This window comes from Symphalangus syndactylus, chromosome 10, assembly GCF_028878055.3.
Source record: "Symphalangus syndactylus isolate Jambi chromosome 10, NHGRI_mSymSyn1-v2.1_pri, whole genome shotgun sequence".
Taxonomy (NCBI): domain Eukaryota; kingdom Metazoa; phylum Chordata; class Mammalia; order Primates; family Hylobatidae; genus Symphalangus; species Symphalangus syndactylus.
In genome coordinates this window covers 24954785-24968550 of record NC_072432.2, presented here as the reverse complement: position 1 = coordinate 24968550, position 13766 = coordinate 24954785, and the positions used below count along the sequence as shown (strand labels likewise).

The 13766-nt window shown below is 35.4% G+C and overlaps 1 protein-coding gene across 1 annotated transcript in view; it reads right to left on the bottom strand.

Moving 5' to 3' along the window:
• MALRD1 (MAM and LDL receptor class A domain containing 1) overlaps nucleotides 1–13766 on the bottom strand; it is a 690246-nt gene that overhangs the window by 112733 nt on the left and 563747 nt on the right. Inside the window, exon 44 of the mRNA XM_063611006.1 lies at nucleotides 6547–6613. Within this exon, the coding sequence (XP_063467076.1) occupies nucleotides 6547–6613 (67 nt within the window). The remainder of the gene's footprint in view (nucleotides 1–6546; nucleotides 6614–13766) is intronic.

Here is a 13766-nt window from a genome sequence, read left to right as displayed (position 1 = left end):
ATTTCAGATACTTGCTGACTTTTTCAATATGTAAATTCAAGTCTCTTTTCATTTTTTGAAAAAAGTTTACTTGAATTATAGTTTAAATGTTAGTTCTGTTTCAGAGAAATGCAAATCAAAACCACAGTGAGATACCATCTCACACCAGTTAGAATGGCCATCATTAAAAAATCAGGAAACAACAGGTGCTGGAGAGGATGTGGAGAAATAGGAACACTTTTACACTGTTGGTGGGACTGTAAACTAGTTCAACCATTGTGGAAGTCAGTGTGGTGATTCCTCAGGGATCTAGAACTAGAAATACCATTTGACCCAGCCATCCCATTACTGAGTATATACCCAAAGGACTATAAATCATGCTGCTATAAAGACACATGCACACGTATGTTTATTGCGGCACTATTCACAATAGCAAAGAGTTGGAACCAACCCAAATGTCCAACAACGATAGACTGGATTAAGAAAATGTGGCACATATACACCATGGAATACTATGCAGCCATAAAAAATGATGAGTTCATGTCCTTTGTAGGGACATGGATGAAACTGGAAAACATCATTCTCAGTAAACTATCGCAAGGACAAAAAACCAAACACCGCATGTTCTCACTCATAGGTGGGAATTGAACAATGAGAACTCATGGACACAGGAAGGGGAACATCACGCTCCGGGGACTGTTGTGGGGTGGGGGGAGGGGGGAGGGACAGTATTAGGAGATACACCTAATGCTAAATGACGAATTAATGGGTGCAGGAAATCAACATGGCACATGGATACATATGTAACAAACCTGCACATTGTGCACATGTACCCTAAAACCCTAAAGTATAATAAAAAAAAAAAAAAAAAAAAAAAAATGTTAGTTCTGTTCTACTATTTTATTTTCCTCTTTAGGGACTCCAATCACATGCATGTTCTTTTTCTTCCACTTTAACTACTTTCTCTTTGATTCTCCTTATTTTATCTCATTTCCATTTCCTTATTTTTCCACCTTTGTTAAACGTTTCTTAATACATTTACATTTGAATATATCCTTTGAAAATTATAATTTAATCTTTACTTTTTCAATTTCATTTTTTCCTGGGTTCAAGCAATTCAGTTAATTCAGCCAATTTATTTCCTTGGGTTCAATTGATTCTGCTTTTTTTTTTTTAACCTATTTTTATACTTAGACTTTAAAATTTTAAAGTGTTGCATGTATTTGTTTTCAAATATCCCCAATTATATGTTTCAAAAATAATATTTAATTTAGCTTGGAATTGGAGTTCAAGGTCTTAATGTATTTTATTTTTTACACCACGTTTCTTTGTTGTTTTTTGGGTGGGGAGGGGAATCGTTCTAATTGAATTTTATTTTTAACAAAGGCCTTGTAGGAATGAAAATTTCATTTGTCTCTTCATTTGATGAAATTTGAGATAGTTTACAAGATTTCTAATTTAAGAGCACCCTCTTCTGTCATTGTAGTAAAATGGAATTTCTTTAATAGATGACTTTTTTTTTTTGGTAGTTGCTCTATCCTATAAACTGGAGAGTAATTTCTTTTTAGTATGATGAACACATCATATGCTTACTCAATACTTCTTGTTGCATACATAGAAAATCCCCCACTAACTCTTTTTTGAATGGTAGTTTGGGTTATGGTGAGGTCATTTTCTCATATTTCAATACATTTCAAGAATATATTTCAATGTATTGATGCTTTTCTTTGAAATTTCAGGACTTTACATTCATTCATCATTTGTGAGCACATACTGAAATAACTCTTGCAATGTCAGTTATACATTAGGGACTGGTCATGAAAATGTATTGAAGACATGACCTTTATTTTCTTGGCCAATGGTCTTCAAAAGTTTTGCCCATGAACTCTCCAAAGGAGTTTTTGAAAAATTTCATAGTCCCTTTAATTTTAAGTCAAAATTAATGTTTTTCAGGTTAATATTAATCAATTGCAAAAGATACAATTTCCAGGTTACTGTAAATAAAACTGACATCACTCTCTTAAATGTAGACATTGAAAATGTAATTACGATGGTGATTGAATATGCATCATCTTTCAATACAAAATAAAAGTTTTTAACAGTTAGACATTTTAATTGGGAGCTAAACATCAAAGGAGAACAACAAACACTGGGACCTACTTGAGAGTGAAGGGTGGGAGGAGGGTGAGGATAAAACTACTACCTATTGGGTACTATGTTTATTATCTGGGTGATGAAATAATCTGTACACCACACCTCTGAGACAACAAACCTACACATGTACTCGTCAACTGAAAATAAAAGTTAACAAATAACTAACAAGAATTTTAAATGTACCTCTCCTCCTTAAACTAATACTTTGATTTCTCTTCTTGACATATTTTTATCCTAATCTATTTTATTCTTTAAGGTCTTTGATTATATTATTAATCATTTTCTGCCACAAAATATAAATAATAATAATAATAATTATATGATAATAATAATAATTATTATTATTGAGACATGAACTCACTGTGTCACTCAGGCTGGTGCAATCACGACTCATTGCAGCCTCTACCTCCCAGGCTAAAGCAATCCTCCTGCCTCAGTCTCCCAAAGTACTGAGATTATGAGGGTGAGCCACTGCACCTGGTCTTTATTTGGATGAAATGCTTTTTATTAACCATGACATTTTAAGTTGTCACATTTGTCAGATAGTAATTTAGTTTTGATATTTTGAACAAATTATCAGACCAGAAATATAAATTCTTGCAAAAGATAAATAAGAATAGCTAGAAAAACCTGCAATGCAATGATGTCAATATATGTTACACTTGACAATAAATGTTTCTTTCTGAAAAGCAACTGATCTGTTGTGCTATTATTACTTTCTTTCCTCTTTTTTGTTAGTTTTAAACATTTTTCATTCCTGTTTCATTAATTTATAATAATGTGTAATGTGTAAGAAGTCAGCATATTTTATGTTTTTTCAATGACCATAATTGTTGGAGGTATCCTTAAAAATGAAAACTAGTAAAAAGTTGGGCAAAACAAATTCTGATCATTATAAAGAACAGAATTTTACTGGAAATGTATTTTTTAGATAGATGGGGCCGATTTTTAACAGGTAGTTTTGTAAAACTAACACACACAAAATATTGTGGAAAGCGAAGCAAGAGAGGAGAGGAGCCAGAAGGAGGAAAAAGCAACCCTCCCTGGCTGGGCTGGAATCGGCTTCTCAGAAAAAACGCCACCTATGTTGGATCTAAAGGATGAAAAGGCATCCTCTAGGCAAATAGGTTAAAAAAAGAGAAAGTTCTAGACAGAAGGATCAGTTTATCCAAAGCTTGGAGAAATAGAAGAACATGGCCTGTCCAGAAAACTGGTCTTTTAGAACACGTGAAATTCGTGATGCCTAGGAGATATCCAAATAAAATCTGAATGAGATCTGGCGTCGTGTTGGTGGTTAAATCTAAGAATGTGGAGTCTGGTCTGCTGGTAAACTGTATTCGAAGTCTACAAATTTAGTTCACAGGTCCAAGGCTAGACAAGATTAGATAGTGAGCGAGTGTAGGCAAACAGGAGAGGAACTGAAAGCATCATCTAACATCCCAATATTTAGACAACAGGAAAGAAAAAGAATGGGTGAAGGAGAGTGACAGGCATGGTCAGTGATATCCCAGAAATCAGGTAATGAGAAAGAGCAATCCACTGTAAACACTGCCAAGACGGAAAGGTGAAAAGTAAAGATTATCACTTTCTTGTAAATTCCAGGTTTAAGTGCCTTTTTAATATAAGGGGTTTCAAATTTATAAGAAGAAAACAAACAACCCCATTAAAAAGTAAGCAAAGGACATGAACAGACATTTTTTGAAAAGACACACATGTCGCCAATAAGCATATGAAAAAAAGCCTGACATCACTGATCATTAGAGGAATGGAAGTCAAAACGGTAGTGACATACCATCTCACACCAGTCAAAATGGCTATTAATAAAAAGTCAAAAAATATCAGATGCTAGCAAGGATGTGGAGAAAAGGGAACACTTATGTACTGTTGGTGAAAGTGTAAATTAGTTCAACGATTGTCAAAGCAGTGTGGTGATTCCTCAAAGAGCTAAAAACAGAACTACCACTGGACCCAGCAATCCCATTACTGGGTATATACCCAAAGGAATATAAGTTTTTCTATCATAAAGACACCTCCATATGTATGTTCATTGTAGCACTATTCACAATAGCAATGACGTAGAATGAATCTAAATGCCCACCGATGGTAGACTGGATAAAGGAAATGTGGTACATATACACCATGGAATACCATGCAGCCTTGAAAAAGAATTAGATCACGTTCTTTGCAGGAACATGAATGGAGCCAGAGGCCATTATTTTTAGCAAACGAACACAGGAACAGAAAACCAAATACCATGTTCTCACTTATAAGTGTGAGCTAAATGATGAGAATACATGGATGCACAAAGGGGAACAACAGACACTGGGGACTATTGAAGCATGGAGGGTGGGAGAAAAGAGAGGATCAGGCAAAATAAAAAATGAGTACTAGGCTTAGTACCTGGGTGATGGAATAATCTGTACAAAATCCCCCATGACAAGTTTACTTAATAAATACTTAACTCAATAAATTTTTAATAATTAAAACAACATGTGTAGATTTGTTACATAAGTAAACTCGTCATGGGAGATTTTGAACCTAAAATAAACCCTGAACCTAAAATAAATGTTAAAAGAATATATAAGGGATTTAGGAATTTAAAATTGTGTGTGTGTGTGTGCTTGTGTAAAGACAAATATATCTTAATGGATACAAACCTTACTACTACGCTGTAGGATTTCAGTGTCAAGAGTTCTACTTTTTGCCTGATATACTACTGTATATTTTAAAAAGACTCATGACAATCCACATATATTACATTTTTAGTACATAATTTTATAGAAAGAAAAACTTGAATGAAATGGCTAAGCTATTACAATATGGAAAAAGTTTCAAAAGTCATTTTTTCATACCTACATTCTAGACAGCACTAATTCCAACATTTGTTTGCACTGATGTTCATTATAGTTATTTCACTATTTGTAAAGTATTATTTGCTATCAAAAATAATACTTTAGGATATTTGATTGACTTTCTTAGCAGTGAATTCCTTTCTACATTTTTCCCCATTGACTTCCTTTCTTCTCTCAATTCTCTGTCTCACCTCCTTCACCTTAGAGTTCTCCCACTGGAGAGAAGTTTAAGACTTCACCATCTGGATTTTAATTTTTCAAGTTTATTTAAGACCACGAGAGTGTTGCCAAGAATGTAAAGCTCTTTCTTGATCTTTCTGGGAGTTTTCTGGCCTAAGTGTCAGGATTAAAGTGGACAAAAATCAACCTCTTTACTGTAATCAGTTGACATTAAATAATATTATCTACTCAGCTGATATTTAATAAACATTATTTATGGCATCATTCAAACTTCTTTCAGGAGATTTTAGAAATTAATATTATATATCCTGTCTTTCCATCAAGTGATAGTTTCCAATAAATTAATTTCCATGGAAATTGATATGGGGAAAGTATAATTTTGTTGACATGTTGAGAAATAAATTATGTAAAGCATTGAAAGAGAAAACAGTTCCAAGAAACTCATTAGTAATTACATTTCAACAATGTTAAACTAAAGCGCTGTCTAAATACGGTCCATCATAAAATTTTTGTTATTGTTTTAATTGGTAGAATTTTTTTATTTTTTTAGGAATAAATTATTTTTTCTAAACTATGTGTGTTGATTAAGACAGAAATAAGGAACTCAAACAACTATTAGCCATTGCTTTTCAGATACCTTTGTGTGTTTTGTAATGACTTGAAAAGCAACCTTCAATGAGTTTTCTAATAAGGAAAGTGATATATCCATTGGTCTGCTAAATTATAAAGGCATAAACACAAATATAATGAAATATGCATCATTTCCTTTGGAGTTTTTGAAACTGTTTTGCACAATTCCCCAAAGGGTGAGAGAAGAAATCAAGCCATCTTTGATATGCAATATAAATATTTCCCCAAAGAAATCACAAGGCCTATTTTTGTTTACTCTTGCTTTGGGTATGCAAATGTATTTCTTATCTATACCTTAACTTTACTTATAAATACCCACTGCATATACCAGCAAATGATTTTATTTATAAATTAATTTATCCTTTGTTAAAGATAAATAAGAACATTGAAATGAAAAGAGAAAATACAGACACAAAGTTCATCTGAAATAGAAAGATATTCATATCAGAAAAAAATCTTTTAAAAACCTGATAGAAATATTAAATGCAAGGAATAGTATTATTAAAATTATATATTACACATATAAAATGTTGAAAAACATGCATGATCACAATAAATAATAGATATTTCTCTGAAATGCGCTCACATATTCCTTTACCTTATTCAGACAGATAAATGTAAATAGTGCCATTATCCACTATTTTTACCTTACTAACCACATACTGATTGATGCTCTATTATATCAGCCTATAGAAAAATAAGTAAGTCAGCTCCAAAAAATCTTAAAAAAAAATTAAACAATGCTTCTTACCGACACATAGGACCATTTTTCTCCACTACACAAGTCCCACCATTTCTGCAGTAATTTAATGGACATTCTAAAAAGAAGCATCACAAAGACAGCAGTTAATTATAAACAGTATTAGGAGGAAGGAGAAGATATCACTATTTGTCATTACATTAAATCTAATTTCTGAGAGTAAATTCCTTTCCAGTTGCAAAAAGCAAAAGAATTCCCATAGGCTACTTTCCTGTACTCTCTTCAATTTTGTTCACTGGCCCTTGCTGCCCTGAATGTGTTCATGCCCTTTGCATGCCTGAATAGTCCACAAAAAGAGAAGACTTTTAAAAAAATTATTTACTTGTTTAATTTTTTAATTTTTATTTATTTATTTTTTGCTATTTTTTCTTTCTCTCTTTCTTTTTTTTTTTTTTTTTTTGAGGCAGGGTCTTGCTCTGTCATTCAGGCTGGAGTGCAGTGGCATGGCGATTAAAAAGTCAGGAAACAACAGGTGCTGGAGAGGATGTGGAGAAATAGGAATACTTTTACACTGTTGGTGGGACTGTAAACTAGTTCAACCATTGTGGAAGTCAGTGTGGTGATTCCTCAGGGATCTAGAATCAGAAATACCATTTGACCCAGCCATCCCATTACTGGGTATATACCCAAAGGACTATAAATCATGCTGCTATAAAGACATGCACACATATGTTTCTTGCGGCACTATTCACAATAGCAAAGACTTGGAAGCAACCCAAATGTCCAACAACGACAGACTGGATTAAGAAAATGTGGCACATATACACCACGGAATACTATGCAGCCATAAAAAATGATGAGTTCATGTCCTTTGTAGGGACATGGATGAAACTGGAAATCATCATTCTCAGTAAACTATCGCAAGGACAAAAAACCAAACACCGCATGTTCTCACTCATAGGTGGGAATTGAACAATGAGAACACGTGGACACAGGAAGGGGAACATCACACTCTGGGGACTGTTGTGGAGTGGGGGGACGGTGCGGGGATAGCATTAGGAGATATACCTAATGCTAAATGACGAGTTAATGGGTGCAGCACACCAACATGGCACATGTATACATATGTAACAAATCTGCACATTGTGCACATGTACCCTAAAACTTAAAGTATAACAATAATAAAATAAAATAAATAAAAACAAAAATAAATAAAAAATAAAACAAAACCACAGCTCACTACAGCCTCAACCTCCTGGGCTCAAACAATCCTCCCACCTCAGCCTTGAACAGCTGGGGCCACAGGGGCACACTACTACACTTGCCTAATTTTTAAATTATTGTAAAGATGGGATCTTGTCATTATTGTCCAGTCTGGTCTTAAACTCTCACCCTCAAGCAATCCTCCTGCTTGACCTCCCAAAATGCTAGGATTACATGTGCGAACTATTGCATCAGACCTCTTTTTTTTAATTGACATATAATAATTTTTCATATTTATGGAGTGCAAAGTTATATGTATATATATAGTGTATAGTGACCAGATCAGGGAAATTAGCATATTCATCATCTCAAACATTTATCATTTCTTTGTGTTGAGAACATTCAATATCCTCCTTGGAACGATTTGAAACTGTATAATATATTACTGTTAACTATAGTTATCTCACAGTGCTTTGGAACACTAGAACTTCTCCCCTGGATTGGGTATCATCTACTTATTTAGAATGTGTCTGCATGACGTATTTGTGATGACAATAAAGTGCTTTGTTTACTGAAATATTTCTCTAGTTCTACACAACAGTCCTCATGTCATAGCAGACAAAAGCCTTTTTTGATAAGTCACTCACTTATGAGCATGCAGATGTCCTACCTCTGCATCTGTGATCAACGTTAGTATAACTCAGGTTTGCCCCTGGTCGTCCTATTTCACTGCTTGTGTCACTCTCTAGTTCTAGTTTAACAAGAACATTTATTTTCAAAGATGGTTTACTTATAGGTTAAAAAGAAGCTAAATATCTTCATAGAATAACTACTGTGAGAGTTGTTAGCACAGTTAGCTCCTGATGTTGTGTCATTATGAACTGCCTCCTTATTCCCTCATGAGACATCTTGAGGCCTGTCAATTCCCCTATTCAGTTAAGACCCAAGTTGCTCCTAGGCCTTTTGTTTTTACTTAACACATTGCAATTGTACATATTTATGGGGTATAATTCAACAATTTTCTTGCAGGATACCAGTCCTCCCTTGTTGGGTTACTTTAACTCCAACACTTGATTAAAATTTCCTCTGTCTTTAATTTTTAATTGAACAAATTTATTCTGAGCACCTATAAAACGTCTTGCACTGGGCTGGGCACTGGAAATATAATAATAATATAGACATCTTAGTATAGTTGTTCACACTGAGGGCACAGGAGCCCAATTGCTCTTCTCAGCTCAATTTATTAGCTGAGTAGTATTGGGTAAGGTAGTCAATCTCTCTGTGCCTCTGTTTGCTTTCTGTAAACAAGGTTAACAAATAATAACTATCTCACAGGGTTGTGAGATTGTTAGAAGAACAACCAGTTCATAGTATGAGTTTAATAAATGTTGACTTTAAAAGACATACAGCCATGGTTCCTGCTCCTACTGTCCTTCCAGATGAAAAAAAAAAAAAAATGTGAGTGTGGCATTAAAATGCAGAATGAAATTACTCTATTGGGATGGATGTTCTAAGGGTGATGGGAACACCAAGAAGAACACTTCGGTCACGTTTTGGGAGTAAGAAAAAGCTTTCCAGAGAGAATCAGCAGCCATTTATTTGGGCAGTAGTGGTAGTGTGTGTGTGTAAAGGTGAGCACAAAGACCCAGAGGCCAGAGAAGAGGGTGTTGTATGTTTGAGGAACTGAAGACAGCCCAGCCTGGTTGAATTGCTCATAATACAAAGATAGTGTAGAAAAAATTCAGAGACACACAGTTTCTGGGTCACATCAGCCCAGCAGGGCCAAGATTTTAAGAAGGAAAGTGCCATGTTTCATGTATTAGAATTCTGGCTGCAGTGTGTCAAGTCAACAGAAAGACCAAGAGTAAAATTTGGGAGCCCTGTTAAGAATTTTTTCTTAATAAACTAGCAAAAATATAATGGTTGCCTGAACTAAAGGATTATGGTGGGGCTGGGGGAAGAAAGTTGTTGAATTTTTAAGAGATTTAAATATTAGGATTGAAACATCTTGGCGACTATTTGGAAGAGTCGAGGATAATGTCCACATTTGTGGCTGGGTCACTGGCTAGTTGGTGGTTTCATTCACTGAGGGGGATTTCTGGAGAATTAAGATTTTTAAAGGAAAAGATAATGTTATGTTTTCAGTGCATAAGGGGCAACGAAGTGGAAGTGACCCGACCTGCGGGCATTGGAATTTGCAGGTCTGAACCTCAGATGAAATATTTAATATGAAGTAGAGATATAGATTTGAGGCTTTTCTTCAAATTTTTTTCTCTGCCTTTTAGATATCATCACTGTTCAGGGTTTCTCCTCAAGTAATTTTGAGATCACTGTTTCTGCTACATAGATACGCTCCTTGTCTTTGATAAGCCCAATCTTAGCAGAGACAGAGAAAACATTCACTAGAACAGAGAAATGATGATAATCATGAAGGATAGTGAGAAAATAGAGAATTAGAAATTTTATGTAAGCAATACGTATTGAAGTAAAACATACAAGGAAAGGGTGGCATGAGACAGCAGCCTGTTAAGCAGTGGTAAGTTTTGGTTCTGCGTCCCCATCCAAATCTTAAGTCAAACTGCGATCCGCAGTGTTGGAGGTGGGGCCTAGTGGGAGGTGACTGGATGGTGGGACTGGTTTCTAATAGGTTAGCACCATCCCCCTACTGCTGTCTCATAATAGAGTTCTCATGAGATCTGGTTGTTTGAAAGTGTTTAGCACTTCCCCCTTCTCTCTCTCTCTCCTGCCAGCCATGTGAATATATGCTTGCTTTGTCTTCCATCATGATTGTAAGTTTCCTGAAGCCAGCTTAGAAGCAGAATCCTGTCTAACCTACAGAACCGTGAGCCAATTAAACCTCTTTTTTTTTTTTTTTAATAACCTACCCAGTCTCAGATATGTCTTTATAGCAGTGTGAGAATGGGCTAATAAAGGCAGTCATTGCACACTAGAGAAGGGATAGCAGGCATTAAGAACGAGGAAAGCAAGGAAGGAGGGAAGTTGCAGTTTAGGATCAAAACCGAAATATATCTTGAGTCTGGCATCATTTTTGGTTTCAAAAAAATCAGCAATTTGTTTTCCCAGGGATGTATTTCCCATCTTGCCCTCCCTTATTCCTCCGTGTTTAACTAATTACATAAAACAGGGGAGTAAAGTGCCAAAGATGAAAGGAGCTCCATACCTCAGGACTGGGGGGCATGTTCCACTGAACAGAACAGACATAAGCTCTCATTTACGAATAAGAAATTTGCTGAGAATGAAAACTATCACAAGGACAAAAAACCAAACACCGCATATTCTCACTCATAGAGGGGAATTGAACGATGAGAACACTTGGACACAGGAAGGGGAACATCACACACCGGGGCCTGTCCTGAGGTGGGGGTGCGGGGGCGGGGAGGGATGGCATTAGGAGATATACCTAAGTAAATGACGAGTTAATGGGTGCAGCACACCAACATGGCACATGTGCACATATGTAACAAACCTGCACGTTGCGCACATGTACCCTAGAACTTAAAACATTAAAAAAAAAAGCAAAAAAAAAAACAAGAAATTTGCTGGCTTAAGAATAGCCACCAATATGATAAAGCATAAATCAGTATAAACCTTCTTAGATAAGCTGTTTTATGGTTATTTTTGACCTTAGGTATAATTTCAGTCTTCTTCAAATATGGATTTTGTTTTATTGAAAAATGAGTGCCTGAGACAGCAGAGTATCAGAAAACAAACAGCTGCCCATTTTTGGGTGGGTCATTCATATTTAAATTTATTACAGAAAATGAAACATAAGCTTGATTTACAGCAGAATGATTCTGTGTGAATCTAAATATGCATTTTTATGCTCTATAGTGGAGCACAGTGCAAAGAACACAGATGTTCACTGGAACCAGAGGTGAGTCTTGCTGTTTTGCAGGGCAGAAAACTCACAGTTCATCTCTGTGATAAGATTTTATAACTTTCTGTTTTAGGCCCACGTTCTTTATCCATAATACAGAATGGCACAGTCCAAAGTATTTTCAGCTTTGATTTACTCAAAGCAATTTTAAGCAGAGAGCAAATGAAATGGGGAAGGAGATGGATATGGCTAATTAGCCATGAAGGGGCTGAGTATTTCCAGGAGATAAGTACATATAATTCCCAATATGGGAACTGCGAATCTATGGGGTAATATTACCATTAGCAGAGGTTTCCAAACATTAGCCACAGCAATGTCTCTCTGGTTTGTACCCCTTTGTGTTGGTTATTATGAATATGTGTCTGGGGGCCAACACAATTCACAACTGATTACATAGAAATAGCATTCTGAGTATTTCACATTGAATACCATTCTGATGTATCTCATTGGAAAAGCAGGGACACATGTATAAAAACAATAGTAACTTTTAAGCTTAAATAGAAATAATTTGCAAGTAAGCCCCCATTTTTCTCCCTTAATGTACATAGAGACTACGGAAGTGACAGGTGCTATGTATTAGTTTGCTGGGAAGATTGATAACCACATGAGTCCTGGTGTTCCCTGATGATACCTGGCTCAGTCATTTAAGAGTTATGGGACTTTGAGCTAGGTACTCTAAGATTCTTCATGTAGAAATATGTATGATATCACTTCCTTATACGACTGCTAGGAAGGTGAAATTAAATTTGTTAGAATTTTTATACTAGTGAATGGTGTGTATAAGATATTAAATAATTGTTCTCAATCATCTTTCTATATTGGGGGGAGTATTTGCATTGCGTATGAAACCTAGTTTCCTTGACATTGCTCTCTCTATCTTCTCCTTCTACTCTTCCTTTTCTTCCTTTGTGGTTATAATCACCATCACCATCACCACTATCATTTACGTAAGGCCTGCTATGTGTCAGGGACTGGCCTAAGAGTTTTATCTGTGTTATCTCACTTAGTCCTCATACCACTGTGTCTTATATGCCATAATTATCCTCATTTTGCAGAGGAGGAAAGTGAGGACTCAAGTGGTTCATATAATTTATTTGAGTTAATAGCAAAGAAGCATCTGAACTAGAACTAAACCCTGGTCTTCTGACTCCAAAGCCTGTTAGAGCAAAAATGTCAAATGATTAGCTATTTGGCTCAAAATTTCTACAACTGCTTGCAGTTTTTGATGCTGTGGGCATATGAACCCCTTTGAATCATGTGGCATTTATGTACTGTCCCAGTTAAGTATGCATATACATAATTATCTGCACATAGTTTGAGGAGACATATACACCCTAGGAGTCCACCCGAAGATTTTGTGCAACAAACCAAGTCTCAGAGGGAAGAGATTATTCTCTTTATCTTGAAATCCTGGCACACGGACTGCAGGAAAATCTATCAAGCCTCAAAAGTTGATATCATAGAATCAGAGAATAGAACAGTGCTTACCAGTGACTGGAGAGGGGAGGAAAAGGACAGGCAGAGGTTGGCCAATGGGTACAAAATTACTGTTAGACAGAAGGAATAAGTTTTGGTGTTCTATTGCACAGTAGGGTAATGGGTGAATGTTAAGATATTGGATATTATGAAACGGCTAGGAGAGAGGCTCTTCAACGTTCTTACCACAAAGAAATAATTAATGCACGAGGTGATGGATAAGCTAACTACCCTGATTTGATTATTATACAAAACATATGCACTGAAATGTCAAATTGTATCCCATATGTACAATTATGATGTGTTAATTAAAAATAAAATAATAATAATAAACAAACTTGAAGTAGCTCCATAGTACCTACCTGAGAAGTGTTTGTGTTTGTTTTGGTTTGCTTTTTAAATACTTCTTAGACTTTATTAAGCTGCATCATCATCATCATCATCATCACCACCACCATTGTCAACATTTATTATGTATAGTATTATATTTATAATGTCCCATCCTACAATTTTACATTTTTAGTGTCCTTTCCTAATTCTCCTTCAAATGAATGATTATCATAATTATAGTTTCACCTTAGCATAAGCTTTAATAACCTCTACTACCGCAAATGACTAGAAAAACACTTTCAGTTTAGATTTAGCCAGACAAATGCTGGCCAATAATTTCTGGTTGCAAAGCAACCAAAACTTG